Source organism: Hemibagrus wyckioides, linkage group LG08 (assembly GCF_019097595.1).
Source record: "Hemibagrus wyckioides isolate EC202008001 linkage group LG08, SWU_Hwy_1.0, whole genome shotgun sequence".
Taxonomy (NCBI): domain Eukaryota; kingdom Metazoa; phylum Chordata; class Actinopteri; order Siluriformes; family Bagridae; genus Hemibagrus; species Hemibagrus wyckioides.
The window spans coordinates 24,819,376-24,841,244 of record NC_080717.1 but is presented as its reverse complement, the minus strand read 5'-3'; the positions used below and the strand labels follow the sequence as shown (position 1 = coordinate 24,841,244).

At 41.9% G+C, this 21,869-nt stretch overlaps 1 protein-coding gene across 1 annotated transcript in view; it reads right to left on the bottom strand.

The window, feature by feature from the left end:
• Positions 1-1,209: 1,209 nt before the first annotated feature.
• Positions 1,210-21,869, bottom strand: part of jph3b (junctophilin 3b) — a 48,534-nt gene continuing 27,874 nt past the window's right edge. Inside the window, exons 2-5 of the mRNA XM_058397996.1 lie at positions 21,552-21,869; positions 9,981-10,105; positions 7,354-8,171; positions 1,210-4,678 (exon numbers count right to left, since the gene is read on the bottom strand). The exon at positions 21,552-21,869 is cut by the window's right edge and continues 487 nt beyond it. Coding sequence (XP_058253979.1) covers positions 4,598-4,678; positions 7,354-8,171; positions 9,981-10,105; positions 21,552-21,869 — 1,342 coding nt within the window. The 3' untranslated portion in view covers positions 1,210-4,597. The remainder of the gene's footprint in view (positions 4,679-7,353; positions 8,172-9,980; positions 10,106-21,551) is intronic.

The window sequence follows — 21,869 nt, the reverse complement described above, 5'->3', positions numbered from 1 at the left end:
CCGTTGCTCCGGGTTTGTGGTACTTCGTGGCCGACAAGTTCATTAAATAAATCTAAAGTATTGACATGATAAGAAAAAACGGAAATGTTTGTTAAAACTATTTATCATGCAGAACCGTGAGTTTTTCAAGCAATCCAGCCAGCATCGGGGTGGGGGAGGGGTGCATGAGAATGTTACTGAGGTAAATTTCACAGGTTGCCTGAGATGACATAACACCCTATTTAACAAGCTAGCTTCATAGTTAGTCAGGTGGTACTGCTTAGCTATCAAAAGGTACTTTTAGTGGTACTTATTTCATTAAAGGTTTAAGTATTCTATAAAATATTCTGACACACAGGCCTGAAGTAGTTAGCTCAGCATCATCATCAACTTGGATGTGGACTCAAAACTATTTCAGATTGTTCATCACTGGATGAGATTCCAATAAAATCTCAGACAGATTCAATAACAAATTGTATGATAACACGCGTCCTCCATGTTTGATTGTGCCACGAAGAAAAAGAAAATGAATCTGGGAAACAACTGGCTCTAGTAAACACATATTATTCAAAATAAGGATTCTTTATCTTTAGCTGCATTGCATCAGCAGCACAAACATCCATCCATCCATCGTCTATACCCGCTTTGTTCCTAATTAGGGTCACGGGGATCTGCTGGAGCCTATCCCAGCACACATTAGGCAAAAGGCAGGGGTACACCCTGGACAGGTCACCAGTCCATCACAGGGCCACACATATAGAGAGACAACCACATACAATCACTCCTATGGGCAATTTAGAATCACCAACCAACCTACCAACCAACCTAAACCTACATGTTTTTGGACTGTGGGAGGAAACCAGAAACTCCCTGCCTGTTCGAACCCAGGACCTTCTTGCTGTGAGGCAACAGGGCTAACCACTAAGCCACCATGCTGCCCACAGCACAAACACTGAGATTTTAATCCGAAATTTCTCTCGCGTGATACAGGCTTTGTCGTCGGCCATCTTTGTTCTCATTGGCACCGAACTGCCTGGAGAAATCTTTCACCATGTACAGTCTCTGTCTGTGGAAACAAAACCGCACCGGCGTGAAGCCAGCAACGTCTAACAGGATCGAGAGGATCGAACTTGGGTAAAGAAAAGAAAATGAACTTAGAAGCATCCAGCCAAAATGGTTTAAAAAGTTAAAAAGTTTTGATTTGATGGTTTTGATGAACAGTAGATGATGGATTGGCAGTATTGTTTATTTTTCATGTTGATGTTGAAATAAAATGTACATAAAATGCTCCAAAGAGAAGAGATTAGTGATCAGGTCTAAACTAGTATTTTTCACTTAATGAAAGTATAAATCTGACAGAATAATACTTAAGGACAGTAATAAAGTGCTATTACCGAAGTCCCGCCGGTGGACGAGGGCACGTTAAACCCAGCACTGGAACTCTACTGGTTTGGCCTCCTTTTTTTTCTTCTTCTTTTTCTTCCGTTCCTTTCCATTACCATTTTCACAATTTTTCTTTTCTTTTTGAAAATTGTTGTGGTGGGAGAAGAGAGGAAAAGAGAGATAAAGGGAGAGAGCACAGACTGTGAGCGATCAGTGACTCAGGCGGGAGATACAGGCCCCATACACACACATGCTATAAAAAAAACCACACACAGCTCAGAGTCTTTGAGTTCAGTGAGCTGGATAGAAAAAAAAATAAAGTGGTCGCATCTCTTCGAGTTATTCCCTTTTGGTTGGATGAGGAGTTCATCTCTGGTGCCTTCTGAAAGATAGTTTTTTTTTGTTTGTTTTTTTGTTGTTTTTTTTGGAAAGACGTCACTGCAGTGCCGGGGTAGATTCAACAGTTTTGTTAGGGTTTAAGAAAAAAAAAATGTACACAAATAAATTCATAAATAAAAATAATAAGCAACCGTGTACTGCTTCCAAAACTAGAAGACTTTTATATCCGTATTTGTCTCAGAAGGTAGCTTTACAAAACTAAACCATACATCAGCATGCAGATTGGTCTCTTTAAAAAAAACAAGGCAGTCGGCATTTTTTCCAGACATCTTGCAAATAGCTAAAAAATCTTTTTTTTTTTTCTTTAAATAATTTTTCAATAAATATTTATTTTGAAAGCAGCAGTTTTTTTTTTTTTGAAGGAAAAAACAAAAACGTTAACAGTCTCTGACACTCAGGTGGACCTCAGCAGCTTCCTCAGGTGGGTTTGTGCGGTGGAGTGAGTGGGTGCTGATGTTCCTCCATAATTAATGGCACCCTGTCGGGATTTAATAGCTTCGTGTGTTAGCCCTCTTCCAACATTCGGACGGTTTTTAAACCAAAAACATTGGATGAAATGTGTGAATATGAGTCTACTCTCAGGAATATAATATAGAATTGATAATGATGTGGTGTAAGAATGAAATGTAGCCCAAATTAAAAGCCCAAATGGTTAGGTTAAAATTTGGATTTATATTCCGGGGAAGATGAGGAAATAAAATGGTCAGACAGCTGGTTTAAACTTTGAAGGAAATAAAATATCTTGATGACAGTTCTGCTGAAACTATTTTAAAATAAACTTGCTAGTAAAAGCGCTAGAAATGACTCTGTACTGTATAAAAACAGTCTGGTTTATTTAAGCGTGTGTACGCACTTCTCTACAAGTACATGACCGTTATATTTACGCACATCCCTGACCCAGCATGCAGACCCCCCCTAGTGCTGGGAAGGTGAAATGACAGGTAAACTGACATTCAGTGAGAATTAGCTGACTGATGGCTAAAAAGTGTGGGATTTTCACTCCAGTGAAGGTTTTATAAATGTAAATAGAATGTACACATAGGCAGAAAATCTATAATATAAATATATATCTGTAATATAATTATAATTATATATTTAGAGAAACAAGTTGTTTTTTGGGCCACTTTAGAAAGTGTTGACCATATATGGTGATTTGGGGGCATTTCATTATGCAAATGAGCTTAGCCATGCTCAGAATGTGTAGGGTTAATAAACATCCATTTCTGTGTAGATGCACACGTGGTAAATGAGTTTTTCCATGATAAACTACCAGAGCGTCCTGATTGGTCAATTTTTTAACCAGCGATGAAACCACTGTTGGTTTTACATTGTCGTTGTCATTGTATGAATCATTACACAGTAGAAGAATTTCAGAGTTTAAAACATGTTAATGGATTTGTGTATTAATCGGCTATTTTGTGTGTATTATGTGGAATTTCACAGTAAAGGTTTGGAACTGTCATGAAATATTTTAAACCTTAAAAACACTCTCTTAGATGAGGTGGTCCAAACTGACTCTGTTTAAACCCAGCTGATATTTATTAGAGTGTAAAATCCTGGATTATTTTTTTAAAGCAACAGCTAATTGGACCTCCATGTTAATCTGAGCGCTTTGTCTCTGATGCTGACAGAAAATGAGTGTAAACTGTTTCGGCTTTCAGCTTGATTTTGTGCCTGAACATGTTGTGAAAATGTGTGAATTGTTGTTTTGTGCTCTCCAGAACAGAACCTGTCCTGATTCTAAAGTTACTGACACGGCTCTTCCTGACCAGGAATGAGAATGAGATGAAGTAGATGGAGGAATAGAGTGATGGAGGTGATGGGATCGATGGGGGTCATGGGAGTAATAGGGGTGATGGGGGTTATTGGATGGGGGTGATGGGAGTGATGGGGGTGATGGGGAAGATGGGGGTTATAGGAGTGATGGAGTGATAGGGGTGATGCAATGGGGGTGATGGGAGTGATGGGGGTGATTGGATGGGGGTGATGGGGTGATGGAGTGATGGGAGCGATTGGATGGGAGTGATGGAGTGATGGGACTGATGGGAGTGACAGGACTGATGAGAGTGATGGGGTGATGGGAGCGATTAGATGGGATTGATGGGGTGATGGGAGCGATGGGACTGATGGGGGCGATTGGATGGGACTGATGGGAGTGATGGGGTGATGGGGGCGATTGGATGGGAGTGATGGAGTGATGGCAGTGATGGGACTGATGGGGTGATGGAGGCGATTGGATGGGACTGATGGAGTGATGGTGGTGATGGGGTCCATGGGACTGATGGGAGGGATGGGGGTGATGGGGCGATGGGGGTGATGGGTTGATGGGACGGAGGGCCGGTGGGTTCAGACATCCAGTGACATCATCACAACACTTCACCTGCCAGCTCACGCATTTCACACACAACCTCCATGTCTCACAGCAGCACCACCACCATTTATTTGAATCCAGTAGCCAAAAAAAAAGCAACAACAACAAAGAAAAAGCTATGGAAAAGTCAAGAACGCCAAAAAGGCAGTTTAAAAAACTAGTGTAGTGATGAGGAATCTTAAAACATTAATACTAAAGAAAAAAAGCCAAGAAAAACAAGAGCTCTTTGGAGAAATGGAGAGAAAAACATGTTGAGCCCCGAGTTGACTGTAAATTCATTTTTGTGTGTCCTTCCTTCCTTCCTTCCTTTTTCCTTCCTTCCTTCCTTTCTTCTTTCGTTCCTTCCTTTGTCCTCATGATTCACTCTTCCTTTAATCAGATCAGACGTAGCCTGAGCCGATAAACACTCAGAACCAAATCATGAAGAAGATAAATAAAGAGGGAATAAAGGAAATGACAAGAGTATTAAATAAAAAAGTGAATAAACAGAATGGCAACTCCGATGTTGAGCAAAATCACCATGACAACCAGAATAGAGCTGGAGCCCTGTGTGAGAGAGAGACAGAGAGAGAGAGAGAGAGAGAGAGAGAGGAAGAGAGGAAGAGAGGGAGTGGAAGAGAAGGAGAGAGAGGAAGAGAGAGAGAGAGAGAGAGAGAGAGAGAGAGGGAGAAGGAGAGAGAGGAAGAGAAGTAGAGAGAAGAAGAAGAAGAAGAGAGAGAGAGAGAGTGAGAGAGAGAGAGAGAGAGAACATCAATATCTTTTATCATTTCATAGCGTTAACTATCATCCTCATGCAATTTCTCCAACACTGAGATCACACACACACACACACACACAATCACACACACACAACTGCTATCTACGACAGTGTGTTTTGTAAGTGAGCTTCACTAACACCTATTTTTTGTCAGTCAGTGTGTGTGAGGATGATCGTGTTCCCTTAAAGACAGGACTCATCTATCACTCACACACACACACACACACACACACGCACACACACACACACACTCTTGAGGACACTTCATTTAACCAAGGCTTCATTCACAGATATTTTTGAGCCGCTTGAGATCAGTGACTACGAGATGGAGATGAATGCTCCCATAAAAACATCACACACACGCGCACACACACACACACACACAATAATAATGATTAATTGCTGTACATTAATATTATGATACACTAAAGTGAAATCTAATCCGAACCTTAATCGCAATCAAATAAAAACATTTGCTTCTTTTAGATCTTTAAATAAAAGCTGCAGAAAAATCAATCAATCACTCAGTCAATCAAACAATCAATCAATCACTCAGTCAATCAATCAATCAATCAATGAATCAATCAAACAAACAAACAAACAAACAAACAAATATAATAATTCCCACAGGGTCAAACCTGTCACACAGGTCCACACACACACACTCACACACACACACACACACACACACATGCACACACACACACACACACACAATGTTTATTTGATCTTCTTCTCCTGCCACTCAGCAGATAATTGGGATGGACATGGAAATGAAGCTGCATTGTTCTAACGCTTCAAAGATGTTGAGCGTCCATCTGCATGCGATTGTTAATTGATGTGATTCTGCAGCTGTTTACGGCTACACACACACTAACACACACACACACACACAGGCAAAGACACACTACACGAGCATCATGCGAGGCATGAAATCAGGCCGTGACGAGTGAAGCGTGTGTTTCTTGCAACAACATCACGTGCGCTGAAGCACACACACACACACACACACACACATGGTCACGCTTTATTATGAAAAGGAATATCATGACAAATTAGCGTCACAATGACATACGCAAAAAACACAGAGGTAAATCTGTGCTCTGCTACATGAGTAAGTGACTGTACATTGATTGACTGATTGATTGATTGATTAAATTGCAGACTGAGATTTTATCGATTTGTCGATGTACATCTTCCCCTCAGTGTGTTGCTGTGTTGTGTAAACCTGTTTTACACTACTATCCTGCACTCCTTGCCTCTCTGCAGCTACACACACACACACACACCCGCCGCTCTGAAACTCACACACACTCTCCTATTGGCTAATATCAGAGCAATGCATAAGCTGTTCCCTAGCAACAGCATGAAGCAGCCAATCTGAGGCCGATTTAGCGAGCTGCTGTTACCAAGGTGCACACGGCCAGCGCAGTGTGTGTGTGTGTGTGTGACATGGTCGAGGTTGTTGGCCTGCTCTGTGGTGCTCTTTCCCTTCACCTGTTTTCACAAAAAAAAAAGTTTTGTATTGAGGTTGAAAAAGTCTTCACAGATGCTAATGCGCTAGCGACTGATTTCACTCTAAACTGTAAACACACACAACAGAGACTGAAACATGGTTTTTAAAGACCTCATTGTACTTCAGGTAGAGACTGAAAGTTTGACTGGAATCCAGGAAAAAATATACAGTGTAACTGGAGTGATTGTTGCAGGACGTTGTCCAGAGTCACTTCTGTACCTGTGATTGGTCAAGACAAGAGACACACCCCCATGCTGGTTCATTCCAAGATTTTAAGAGACTTGAAGGAGAAATCGTCTTGTAGCTATGGAAATTTGTCATGCAGGTGTAACAGCTCTCCCTGCAGTACTGGTTCATCTCACTCCTGAGTTTCTAGTGTGACCACTTCTTCTTTCTGGACCTGCGTGATCCATCCAGACGCTCTACCCTTGGTTGAAGTCTCGCCTCTTGGTGGTGCTCACTACTGCTGTGGATAGATCTGCGTGGACTGACCGAGACTATTGCGGTGTCTTTGAGCATCAGTCAAGGAATTAGTATTAAGTCTATAATGAACTCAGAAACTACACTGACCTATTAGTTCCCCAGGATCTCTGGGTTGCACAATTCCTCATGACTATAAACTGTTGAAGAAAGGACATTATTTACATTTACATTATATACTGTCCAGTGTCAGCCAAATGAGGAGGAGGTTCTGAGCCTGGTTCCTCTCAAGGTTTCTTCCTCGTATCGTTGCAGGGAGTTTTTCCTCACCACCGTCGTCTCAGGATTCTCATTAAGGATAAATGTTAGGGATAAATAATAACTTAATTTTAAACTTTATCATTTTTTTCTATGTTTCTATGCTTCTGTAAAGCTGCGAGTGAGAGTTTCCCCCTCCCACCCAGACAGTGAGGCCAGTTTTGCTCCCTGTGACAGTGTGTGTGTGTGTGTGTGTGTGTGTACACTCACCGAGTTGGCTTTGAGCTGTGTGTGTTTCTCGTTGTCGTGTTCTAGTGCAATGGGTGAGGATTTTTGCGGGGGCGAGAGCATGAGGTCCCTGCGCAGAGGCCGAGCCTCCAGTTTCTCTCCTACACGTAGACTGTCCAGCTTTTGCACCGACTCCACACCGGGCCGTGTCGCGTCCTCTCTCTCTCTGTCTCTCTCCTTCTCTCTGTCCCTGTCTCTCTCCCTGTCTCTCTCCCTGTCCCGGTTTTTGCCCCGGTTCTTGCCCCGGTGGCGCTCCTCCCCTTGCCCATAGGGCTTCTGGGAGTTGGAGTCCATGGGCTGCAACGGCTTCATCTCCATCTCGTAGTTGCTCAGCTTCTCCTCGTCCTGCTCAAGCAGTCGCGTCTGCGTCCGGTGCGAAGTCCACTCCGCCCACTTCTCCCGTGAGGACGGTTTGTGATTGGACGAGCCGTGCTCCCGTGACGAGGCCTTGTGATTGGATGAGGAGTGCCGGTGTCCGTTGGTGTTGGCCGTTCTCAGGTATTCCTCTCCTAATCCGCTCCCGGCACTCGGCCTCCCGTGGCTTCGGCCCTCCACCAGAACCTGAATTTCTGAGGCTCCACCCCTCTCGTCGTCCACCGCACTCTGACGCAAGAAGCGGGCGTTTTTGGGGCGGGCCCGAGGTTTGGAGGTGGGACTCGGACCTGGGCTGGCATCGGGAGTGAGCTCTGGAGGAGTCGAGCCCTTCATGTAGAGCTCAGTGCTGTCCGGAGTCTCGCTAGACATCATCTCTACGTCGTTATCACTCGAGGGCTGTGGCTTCGGCCTCTCACACTCCACTCCTGCACACGCACACACACACACACACACACACACAGACACTGCAGTTATTTAAAAGTTCCCATATACTGAATAGCTTTTAAAAATGTCAAACCCAATGCATTAATCCATGACGCATCAACAAGCCGAGTTTTTAAATCCATGTTGAATATTATCCATCGGGTTAATCAGAGAATTCGAGACCATACATTATTACAGTCTGGCAGAAGCAGAGTGCGGTTTAAAAAAAATGAAGCAGTGAAATAATGATGAGGACGAAAATAGGAACTAGAAAAGCACAAGACCAGGCTGTGGAGAAAATACACCCTTTTTATTTAAAAAAATTTTTTTTTTTATTATGCATAAATAAATTTTATAAAGATGTAAATGAATTTTAAACTTTGTAATTTTTTATTCTGAATGTATATATTTTTGTGAAGCTGCTTTGAGACAATGTCCTTGTTAAAAGCGCTAGACAAATAAAATTAAATAGAATTTTTATACCACAGCATTTATCGTTTCTATAGTAACGGCTCATCTCAGGGACTTATTATAGAATTAAGATTCTAGGATGTTTATTCACCCTTTAGGGAAAGAGCCTCCAGCGTCAGGGCACGGGGTTACTGTACAAATAATGTAGCGAGTAGAGAATACCCATAATGCACTGCAGTGCGCTTTGATGTATGTTTCTAACATGGGACAGGAAACTGACCATATAAGGGCACATAGAAAAAAAAATACAATATTTTTTAAAGAATACTGTGTGTGTGTGTGTGTGTCTGCAGATTTTATCCAAATCACTACTGGTCCTTCTATTAATATGAAAATGTTATATGTCCTCCTCAAATCAACAATAATTTTATTTTAGCTACAGTCTCTTTTTGGTTGCTAAGGGCTCTCACAAAGAAAAGATGTAGTGTGTGTGTGTGTGTGTGTGTAAGATGGATATGCGTGGGCGCATTAGAAAGGTCATTCCTGGCCTCCCCTCATTTTCCTGTTGCCTGTGCCATCACTCACTCCCACACCACCCTCACCCGAACACACACACACACACACACACACACACAGCTCCCTCATACCACCCGCAGCAGGTGAAGCGTAACCTAAGTGCATCCTGCTACATTACAGTCTGAATAATAATCATGCTTATTATATCGACAGAACTAACTTCCCTTATAACAACATTTACACGTTTTTCACGTTACACGGTTTTTTTTGTTTTGTTTTTTTAAATAAATACTCTCTACACGTCCTCATATACACACTTATACACATACACACTCATCATTACTCTTAGTTTTTTTAGAATAATCAGTTGTGTAAAATGCCTGTGTAAATCCTCAGCACTGACGCTGGAGACTCCTTCCACAAGGCGGTAAATAAAATAATAAAATCATTAAAAAAATACTTCAACAGTTATTTTTTAATGCTTTTCTGTAGAGCGTGTGCTGCACACGTGTCTGTGAATGAGCTGTTGCTATGGAAAGGATAATGATGCCTGATAACGACCACCAATCAGAATCCAGAACTCAACAGAGCCGAGGGATAAACCACTTAACTTTAGAAACAGTATCTATCTATCTATCTATCTATCTATCTATCTATCTATCTATCTATCTATCTATCTATCTATCTATCTATCTATCTATCTATCTATCTATCTATCTATCTATCTATCTATCTATCTATCTATCTATCTATCTATCTATTTGAATTAACACAACTGATTCAGTCCGCCCACTAACGCTATACGTCTGCGCTCAGCTGTGATCTGTCGCTCTGCTGAAGTGTAACTGTGTGATTTTGTGCTTTTTCGTGGTTGGGTTTCTCACCGTTTCCTCGATGCTGAAACGAAGGTGAGAACTCTTTCGCTGCGATTCTGGCCAGTCTGCACTCCTCCTGCGCTTTCTGTGCTGCCATCGTGGCTGCCTCCGCCTTCCCCCTCGCATGGGCCGTCCTTAGGAGCGGGAGGAGAAGAAGAGGAAAAACAATAACGCCAATTAAATAAGACAAATTAAGATAAAAATCTTACTTTAGATAGATGGTACTGCAATGCTAACCGGATAGATTAGACTAGAATAGAAGCCTTTATTTGTCACTTATACATTACAGCACAGTAAAATTCTTTCTTCACATATCCCAACTTTAGAAGGTCAGAGTGCAGGGTTAGCCATGATACAGCACCCTTGGAGTGGTGAGGGTTAAGGGCCTAGCTCAGGGGCCCAGCAGTGGCAGCTTGGTAATGCTGGGGCTTGAAATCTGATCTTCTGATCAACAACCCAGAGCCTTAACCACTTGAGCCACCACTACCCTGTTAGCACCATTAGCTAACTGCTGCTAATGGAGGTGTTCTCCTGCACAACATAAAACCTTCTCAGATGAATTGTGTTAGTTTGTCTGTAGGGACACAGACATTCGTGAGGCAGTTACTCAAGCAGTTTATTGATTTGATAGATAGATAGATAGATAGATAGATAGATAGATAGATAGATAGATAGATAGATAGATAGATAGATAGATAGATAGATAGATAGATAGATAGATAGATAGCAAACAGTAGCTCATGAGTGATTGTTTTCCTGTAACAGAATGACACACAGAGTATTTAATTCCTTACATGTGTCTTGGTGCAGTGCTGCATGTGATGGTGTATTGATTTACTCTTGTTCCTTCTTTCATTTTGCTCCAGGCCCCCTCACTCAGGCAGCAGGTCAGGTGTGTGTGTGTGTGTGTGTGTGTGTGTGTGTGTGAAAGAGCATCTTCATGTGTGCAATGGCTGTGAGGCTGTGTGTGTTTGTGTGTGTGTGGGCATTCTGTGTGCTAGCGTGTGATTTGTGCTGAGTGGGTTTGAGCTGTGACGGCTGCTCCGCACTGTGTGTGTGGGTGTGTGTGTGAGGGTGAGGTGAGCCGAGGTGGGACAGGCCTCTCTGGTTGTCCTGGCAACGGCAGGAGAAAGTGTGAGGGAGGGATTGAGAGACAGAGAGAGAGAAAGAGAGAGAGAGGATGCTGGGTCGGTAAAAAAAGGAAAAGGCAGGTGGATAGTAGGAGGAAGAGAAAAGACAGAGGAGTAGACGTGATAAATCATTTATTCACTTTCACTCAGCTTCATGGATGTCTGTGTGTGTGTGTGTGAGAGAGAGAGAGAGAGAGAGAGAGAGAGAGAGAGAGAGAGAGAGAGAGATTCATGCCTAGATAGTGTTCTTACTAGAACTATTAAATGACTGCTCACTGATATCTAACGTTTAAGAGTCAATTATCCGATTCTAGGTTTTGTGAATCAGGAGTCGACTCCACTGATTCAGAACTGAATTCACACAGTGAAAGTGATTCAATTAAATTCAATTCAATTTATTTTGTATAGCGCCTTTTACAATGAACATTGTCTCAAAGCAGTTTTACAAAAGAAGAAAACAGAAAGGGGAGGGGAAAATGAAAAATAATAATAAAAAATAAAAAATAACTAATTAACTAGAAATAAGAATAAATTATTAAATTCTATAATTAGACTATTTTATCCCTAATGAGCAAGCCTGTGGCAACGGTGGCAAGGAAAAACTCCCTGGGATGGAAAGGAAGAAACCTTGAGAGGAACCAGGCTCAGAAGGGAACCCATCCTCATTTTGGTGACACTAAACAGAAAATAATGTAACTGTAGCTGATTAATGTGTAGCTCTCTCACAAAACCACTAATAATAAAGACCACACTTCCATCAGTGATATTGACAGACACAGATGCCATGCCTCGTTCACTGTGATTGACAACCACAGAAGCCATGCCCCTTTTGTTAAAACTGACACACCTACATCTACACTGAGAGATCAGCATATAGGAGGCCTGAAGGAGGTGTGGCCTCTGCTCCTGTGAGTTACATTAAAAATGGCATGACCTCTGTGTCTGTCAGTCTCAGTGAAGGAGACATGGCCTATGTGTCTGTGTGGCCTATGTGTCAACACTAATGCCGAGTTTACACTGCACAACTTTTCAGTCTCCGACTAGTTTTGCAAAGTAGCCGACTAGTTTAGCAAAATCAAGGCAAAAATATCTAGACCTGTCGGCGACTCAAAACCGTGCAGTGTGAAAGGAGCTCTGACTGAAAAACACCTCGGCGATGACCTACAGCCAATGAGAGGGCGAGATACAGGGCAGTGGGCAGCTCGGGGAGGAGTTATAGACCACAATATCAGCAAGCATGGCTTCGGTTGGAGTACAGTATTATAGTTTAACAGAGTTTATAAGTTTTTATCAGACAAAAATGTCTTAAATATAGTTATATCAGAATGAATACGCTTTACAATAGCATCAAACAGAAATAAAGCGGAAACATTTGCTTGACCAGCCGCATCAGCAGCAGCACATTGCAAAATAATTCATTTGTTCAATTATGCAAAACGCAAAATCCTGTTCCCTGCACTGACCATTTGGCTTGCAAACTTTTTGTGGGGTAACATTTCCAGTCTCGCGCGAGAACTCTAACATCACGTGTGATCTTGCATTATTTCCATATTATTATCGTGTATGTTCGGTTGTGAAACGCAGTTTGTGGACCAGACAGAGTTGTCTGTGATTCTTCCTATTGTGAAGTCATGCAGTGTGAAACCTCCTGTCACCCATCCATCGTACAGTATGAACACAGCAGGGACTGAATGCTACCCTAGATAGTCGTGCAGTGTGAAGGCAACAGTGATCCTATGACTTTGAAAATCGTGCGGTGTGAACCCGGCATAAAGGAGGCGTGGCCTGTGTCTGTCAGTCTCAGTGAAGGAGGTGTGGCCTCTGTGTCTGTCAGTCTCAGTGAAGGAGGTGTGGCCTCTGTGTGTGTCAGTCTCAGTGAAGGAGGCGTGGCCTCTGTTTCTGCAAATCTCAGTAAAAGAGGAGTGGCCTCTGTGTTTGTCAGCAATGCTAAAGGAGGCGTGGCCTCTGTGTGTCAGTCTCAGTGAAGGAGGCATGGCCTATGTGTCGGTCAGCAACAGTTAAGGAGGAGTGGCCTCTGTGTCTGTCAGTCTCAGTGAAGGAGGTGTGGCCTTTGTGTCTGTCAGCAACACTTAAGGTGGAGTGGCCTCTGTGTCTGTCAGTCTCAGTGAAGGAGGCGTGGCCTCTGTGTCTGTCAGCAACACTAAAGGAGGAGTGGGCTCTGTGTATGTCAGTCTCAGTGAAGGAGGCGTGCCCTCTGTGTCTGTCAGCAACACTAAAGGAGGCGTGGCCTCTGTGTCAGTCAGTCTCAGTGAAGGAGGCTTGGCTTTTGTGTCTGTCCTTCTCACGTTGGAGGTTTGTAATGCTCTGAGTCTAAATATATTTTTCCGGCAGCAGTTTCATCACTTTGATTGAACCAGTTAATCACTGCAGACTTTCCTCTCATTCATACACAAACACACACTTTTTTCACCCCTCCCTAACACTCAGTTCCCACCTCTCACAACTAAACATGTTATTCTCACACACACACACACACACACACACTCTGTCTCATTCATTAACACCCTGAAGGAAAGACAGAGCAGAATTGGATCTGTTTCATCTGATATATATAATACTTTACCGATCCCAGACGCACAGAATACCAGAACCAGAGTGTCACATATTTATTAAACATTTCATGTGCGTTCATTCAGGTTAATCATCTACATGCTACACTTCCAATACGATAACAAAGCCAACATTACAGCTCTCATTACACCACAGAGTCTCATTTTAAAGCAGGACTCAGTTAAAGAGTGAAATACTGCTTAAAGCAGACTTTAATGGTGGAATCATTTGTAGCCTTCAGCTATTTTACAGAACAATTGATCAGAAACAGTCTTCTGTTTGGATCATGACAGTCACAATGGTGACGGAAAGTTTTTACAGAGCAGGTCAGTGTGTTTAACATCCTTCGGCATGACTCGGAAACACTACGAACAGGATGTTCTAGCTCCCGAATGTCATAAAGCTTCGGCATTTATTGTATAAACTGTTACTCCGTAACCAGCTGAGGGGTAAAAACATGTCTGACAGTTAACTTCTCTGACTAACAGCTATTTGTAGTCCACAATGTCACCCAGAAATGTAATGTGTAAATCTCTGCCTAAAAATAACATCATCAGACGTGTTGATGTGGTTTAGGACACAGCCAGATACCTGTAAGCATGAGCATGTAGATGAAACCTGGAATGTAATCTTGATTTCTCTTTACATTAGATAGAGATGGCAGAGCTGGGTGTGTCTCTCCGCAGAGTACACATGCTTGTCACAGTAAAAACGCCCACACACACTACACACACCTCATTACTTAGTTTTGGTACTTTATTAAAAGGGGCGTGGCCAAACAAGTCACCCCTGATTATTAGCAATTGTCTTCAAGGCATGAGAAAAAATGGATGGTGTGAGATTTATTCAATAAGAGTAAGAGTATTTTTTCAATAATCAACGACAAGAAGTTTATTTTAACAAGTAAAAAAAAAAAAAAAAAAATCTGACACGCCCCCTAACTGTAAAATCAGGGCTTAAAGAAAAAAAAAAGTTTTGTACAGTAATTATTACATTGAACTGGTCTTTACCTAAATTATTTCTATATAATATATTTCTGACAGGTACTTGAAGGCAGCATGGATCATGAATATAATCTATACCTGAATATGGATTTGGAGAATTAAATCACTTCCTCGGAGGAGTTATAGCACTGCCCCTAAGGCCACGCCTCCACGACAAACTTCAACATGTAGCAGAAACCTGGAAGTGATTTGAATAATAACTCAGTTCCGTATATGTAATAATTTAATTATGATGTCACTCGAAGCTTTTTTTTTTTCTAAATGACTTACTCTGAACCAGCGAAAACCCTGACGCATTTTTCGTAAACAAAACCCTGGCGCTGTAGTTCTAATCCGCCGCCGCTAACCTGTGCTGAGTCACGCTAATTTCCGGCATTAGCTCATCAGCAGGTGTTTGGGTTTCTTTATCACGTCTAACAGCGATGACCCACAAGCTAATCGGCTTAGCCGCTAGCCCACATCCTGCACGTCTCTGCTGGACAGATCTCTATAATCTGCAACACACACACAGGTGCTGACCAGTGTGACTCACTTGAAGCCAAGTGTTAGCATTATATATATATATATATATATATATATATATATATATATATATATATATATATATATATATATATATATATATATATGTATATATATATATATATATGTTCATTATTATGATAATCACCTGAGCGTTGAAAAGAATGAACTGTTAATACCTGAATCAGCAGTTTGATTGACATGTAACCTGCTCAGCTTCCTACTAGCTTAATCGCATGCTAACTGCACTAGCTGTATCCTCTCTGATACTTCTTCCAAGCTTTTTCTCTTCCTAACGTCTCTGTACACATTTAACGCATGTCGGAACTAAAGTTGCACTGCACATGCCATTGGATTGGTTTGGATTTGTCGCTTCAGTGTCATTGCTAATTAGCACAGAATTGGAAAAACTGCAAGGGACAGCAACACAAGTGACATTTACATAGAGGTTTTCCCAATTCTATGCTAATTTAAACCGTATTACAAATATGACCATATTAATGCTAAGTAGCCTAGCCTAGCATAAAAGTTCTTTTCCCCCTTATCACGGCATAAAACGTGCTTTTATTTATTTCATTTAAACTCTACATTTATACATTTATTATATATATTATATTATGTATATTATATTATACATATATACATTTATTGAACCGTTGCATGCTCTGCTGCTGCTGCTTCTTAGGTTCTTGACACAACAAATTATCCAATTATTGAGCTTTAAAGAGCTAAATGTGGTGCGTAATTCCATGCAATCAGGTTACACACCTGCGCTCGGTTTTAACGGGATTAATTTGGAATAGGATCTGAAAGTATACTTCTCAGGAGGCGGATGTTGTGCTTAAACTGCAGGAGGAATCTGGGTTATACTTCAGGGAAAATAAAGGAAGTCACAATAAAATAGAAAATATGGAGGAAATCATTCTGGAACAGAATGATGGCAGTGTAAATGAAGGAGGATTTATTCATTTATTTACTGTGGAATAATTCTAATCGATACACATTACCGGGAAATGGGCCTGTCTCATAGAGATGGGCGTGTCTCAGGGAAATGGGCCAGTCTCATAGAGATCGGCGTGTCTCAGGGAAATGGGCCTGTCTCATAGTGATGGGTGTGTCTCACTGAGATCGGTGTGTCTCATAGAGGAGGGTGTGTCTCACTGAAATAGGCCTGTCTCAAAGTGATGGGTGTGTCTCACAGAGATCGGTGTGTCTCACTGAGATGGGTGCATTTTACAGAGATGGGAGTGTCTCACAGAAATGGGAGTGTCTTACAGATATGGGCGTGTCTCATGGAGACAGGCGTGTCTCACAGAGATAGAAGTGTCTCACGGAGATGTCGTGTCTCATAGAGATAGGCATGTCTCACAGAGACAGGTGTGTCTCACGGAGACGGGCGTGTCTCACAGAGACCATCGTGTTTTGCAGAGATGTGTGTATCTTACAGAGATGGGCGTGTCTCACAGAGATGGGAGTGTCTATACAATTGGAAAAATAATCCGCTTCATCACTCCACACTCTCACTCACAGTGTTCTATTTTCTTTTACACGCCTCCACTTTTTTGACCAATCAGCATGCTGAACCCACAGCCGCCCATGAACTTCACTGCTAATGATCCTGTTCCAATAAGAAGAAGGGCACTAAAAGACCCCGGCTCAAGCACCTATTAAAATGCTCATAGATTTGCTTACTTAGCGGAATAGTGGCGGGGCAACCAGGTGCTGATGCTGGATGAGAAAACATATTCAAGATGGCTGACCACACTCTGGTGCACGAAACGTCTTACAAACATCCTTCAAGACCAGCTCACGCCGTGTGATTTATTTAACTTTTTTCAGCATATTTTGCTAAAGCTACTGTAGCGACATCGTATGACATCATCTTCACTAAAGTGTGTAGTACATCATTTGGGACACTGCTCAGTGTCTTGTAGCTAGCTAATAAATAAATAAATAAAGCATATAAGTAAATAAATACGTAGTGCAAAGCTTTGATGTTTTCTTATTGTTTTTTTGTTTCTTTTTGGGATGCAATCATTTTTTTGTGATTCAGTATAATAAACACCCCCAAATGACAAATTATAATCCTTTTTTTTTATTATTGTAAATGAGTTTTACGTAATTTTTCCCACATTACATACCACATACCATCAGTCAGGATAAATCCTAAAACAGAGAGCATTTTAATTAAGAAATATAATAAAAAATATAACCTATACAGTACGTTCAGCATATTTCTGAAAGCCCTTAAAGTTGCCTTTATGAAGAATTGAAGAATCCTCTCGCTCCTGTTTCAGGAACTTTTCTCAGCCTTCTGCTTTCCTGAGAAGTTTAGCAGCATGTTACAGTTCCCTCAGTTCCTAAAAGCACTTTGTTTAGAGTCTGTTGAAAATGTCACCTTCTCCCTGGTGTCCTTCCTGTAATATTCACGCTGTGCTGTAAACAGGTCTGATGAACGCTGAGCTCCGGCGGGTCAACAGCATGTGCAGCACGGAGGCGGGGCTTTATCCGGAATTTTATTTGACTTCAATAAAATGAGTATATTATTTTACATTTTTTATTATCAGATCTTTAAACAAGAAGCCTTCTCACTGTCCAGCAGTCATGTAGTATGAGAATATCGAAATCTGATCTAATCTGATCTAGGCGTGGCCTGTTCAGTGTGCTTTCATTCTGGTGACAGATATATAAAACTAACGAGTAAAATAGAAATTATTACGGATTGTTTGATTTATGTATAACATGCTTGTCTTAGATTAGATTAGATTAGATTAGCAAAGTGAGCTACATCCACTTACCAGAGACACCAAAGATTTCTGCTAACGTCAAACCTCAGGTAACGTCGGACCACTTGTACTGCGAGATCGGCCCGAGGAATCGTTGGTTCGGATTTGTTGCTTCAGAGCATCACCAAATTTGCATAGAATTGAGGAAAATATCCAACTAAACTTTACCCCGGTGTGCACAGCTTGAGTTTCTGTCCATATGGAGATGTTCTCAGTGTGTTTGTGTGCGGTTCCTCTGGGTTCTCAGGTTCCTCAAACCTCTCAGAAACATTATAAGATAGAGGATTGCTACACAAGATGAAGAAATGATCCGATTTTTTTCTACTATGGATGCCTCAAATAATTCAGAATCTCACTATAGATCCTCACACTTACTGGCTAAGCCACGCCCACACCCTGTGCCATGCCCAGTGTACTCAATTGCTGTGCAACGTGAGGTATAATACAAAGACATGGATATTCTCCAATCCCAGATCAACTCCCTTTCCTTGTTAGTAACATCAGCTCCACACGTATCCTCCCAGCCCTCCTCCTCCTCCTCTTCCTCCCCTCAGGGCTCCTGTATCCACCACAGAGACGCAGCTTAGAACTTCACCCTTTCAGAACGTTACTAAAGCATATCTTTCAGAGCTAATTGCTCGTCAGTGTGGCGCAGCCCTCCAGGGGACGTCTCCTGAAACTCCGCTTAGAGTGTCTAGAGAACGAAGTGCAACTTATAAAACTCCTTTAAAGTACATAATTAAACCGTAAGGAGCAGTGAGAGAGCTCTGAATGTCTGTTTAGGGAACGCAGTTCTACTGTAAATAGACGATGATGATGATGATGATGATGATAAATCCTCAGATGTATCCTTCAGTCTCAGGTTGGTTTCTGATCTCGCTCATGTTATAGCAGTTATAAACACTCGTTCCTTCACCACCATCTTTGTCTCTCTCTCTCTCTCTCTCTTCCCCCCTCTCTCTTTCTCTCTCTCTCTCTCTCTCTCTGACTATTACAAAGTGCTCACACTGGAGACTCCTTCCACACATGATACATAAACACCTCCTTACATTAAGAAGTCTTCATATCAGTTATCTTTATTTTAGAGTCCCTGTGAATGAGCTGTTGCTATAGAAACTATTACATATTAATATTAATATAGAACTGGCACAGGAATACAAAGCTGTGATTTGCAGCTGCGCTACTATTTAACTACTGGTAGAGAAAATTAATCACCTTCTGACCAATCAGACGCCAGAACTAAACAGCGCTGCTAATTATGGTTTATTTTATCCATAATACTTCACTACATTGTGTTCAAAAATGTTACAGGATAAATTCCTCTCAATCTATCAGTCACACACACACACACACACCACTAGGAGAACCTAACAGACTTCAGCAAGGAGAGTTTATCCCTGAGCAGTGCACTAACTTCTACACAGAAACCCGAGCCACAGGGCCTCATTTCTATCAATACTGTTCATCCAGGTGTTCTAAAATGACTAATAATGTGTGTGTGTGTGTCACCGGGAGAGAACACGGCTAAGCAGCGAGCAGATCAGCAGGGTTAGCGTGTAATCGCTCGCTCCAAAACCAGGTCAATGGGATTTGAAGGGTGAGTGATGATCTAGATATAGCGCATGCATACCTCTGCACGTTTACACACACACACACACACACGCACACACACACACACACACACTCTTTCTGACATTCAATGGCATTTACACTACAGTGCTGTTAAATTCTCAATTCTGATTGGTCATAAGGTGTTGATTAATTTCACAGGTTTATATTTTATTATATTATGGTTTCCATAGTAGCAGCTCGTTCATAGGGAATAGTAGCATGAGGAGCTGTGTATTTATTTATTTTTTGGTCTTATTAACATGGAGTGTACCTGATGCTAGCATGTAACTAGTCGGCTAGTTAACGTCCTGTAACCTAGCTTGCATTTCTGTGTGATTTTGGGATCAGCCTCATTGTTCAGTGTCATGATCATTGTTTTCTCCGCTATCTATGTGACCATAACAACCACAGTTTTACAGAACCAAAGCTACTGTAGCTAGTTACCTAAACATTTCCTACTTCTTGTGTCCTATAACTGGTTCAGTTTATTTAGTGACATCACAATCTGTGCTCTGCCCCAGGAAGTGCATAGAAAGTCTGTCTTAGAGAGAAGAACGTGACATTCATGCTAAAGAGATAGAGAAGAGAGAGAGAGAGAGAGAGAGAGAGAGAGAGGGGGAGGAAGATTTTCTTGCTCATTCCTCCTCGTTTCTGGAATTTTCTTCAGCAGGTCATACTGCAGAAATCTCTCTCAGTATCCATTGTGAAGTTTCCTTCCTCCTGAAAACCAGCAACTTATTAGCAGTGACCCAAATAAACCCCTGATGTTGGTGCCCCTGAAACATTCGCTCAGTCACGGAGAGAAATGAACACGATCCAATCGAAACCAAGCTTAACTCTTACGTCACACAAACCAGATTTAGCTCTAACACACTTACACAATAACAAAAAGACACAAAGTACACAATTTACAGCCTTCTCTCATGTTATTGATCTGGTCAGCTGATACACCAGCCATGCAGACCAGCCTCGTTCAGCTCGGGTTAGCTGAGTCTGTGTAGAATTCATTAAAAAAAAAAAAAATCCTGTTGTTTAAAAATGAAGTTAAGAGATTTGCCAGAGCACTGCTGCATCCTCGATTCTGATTGGTCAGAAGGTGTTGATTAGTTTCTTATAACAGCAGCTCTGACTGTAGCACAGGATTACGTTAACACACTCGAAATTTTTAACACAGCATCGTTTCTATAGCAACAACGCCTTTACAGGGACTAGTACAGCTGACGATCCACACAAACCCAACCATTGGTGCGGTTTTCTGTCAGGAGACACTGATTTAACATTAACAGAAGGAGTCTCCAGTACAAGGAAACAGTGATCCACAAATAAACAGGAAGAGATTCACAAATCGAATGACAGAGCCAGAAAGAAATCAAATGAGAAGCAGAAATATTACTAAACGTTTAGTTTAGAGTTTGTTCCATTAACAGTTGTGTTTTATGGGTCTGTTCCAGCCAATCAGAGAACAGACAACTTTTCACCAACACACACATTACTTCGACCAATCACACCAGATATCTGCTCAACCAATCAATAAGATCCAAGGAATTGAGGCAGAACTCAGTCCAAGCACAAAACAGAGCACAGTGGAGGATTAAAGAAGCTGTATGTAATTATTTAAAGTGTTTCTACATCTGTCTTTAGTCAGATTATTTTGCAGCTAGGTTGGAAAAACTCATTTATAGAATTGCAGTGCAGTGACTCACGCTAGTCTCTGTATTTCAGACTGCTGATCATTTTTTTTCTGGGCCAGAAATGAGCTCCACCCCCAGCTAAAAAGTAATTCTACACAGGTAGTGTTCTGATTTCAGTTGTGACTTACCAGCAAAGGGCAGTCCTGGAATTTAAACTCAACCCCATAACCATGCTCACTTTTAGGTTAACACTATAACTAGCTCCTCCCACTGTCCACCCTCAGCAGGTGATGAGTAATATGTAATGATCATGCCTCATGCTCACCTGGACGAAGCGATCTCTGCTTTCTGCTTTGCAATTTCAGCTGCCTTCTCTGCACCTTCGATGGCACGGTCCACCTTCTCACGGATCTTGCTAGCACGTAGCGGGATCAGATTCTTGCGTTTGCCGCTGACCAGCGCATTATGTTTGTACTTTCCCTCCTCCTTGGTGCCGTCAGGAAAGGTGGTGCAGCCATAGCCATGACGCTTGTTGCTCAACCACTCGCCTTGGTAACAGAGACCGTCAGAGCGTCGACTCACGCCACAGCCAGCACGCTTGTCGTTCCTCCACTCGCCCGCGTAGCTCTCGGTGGCCGTAGCG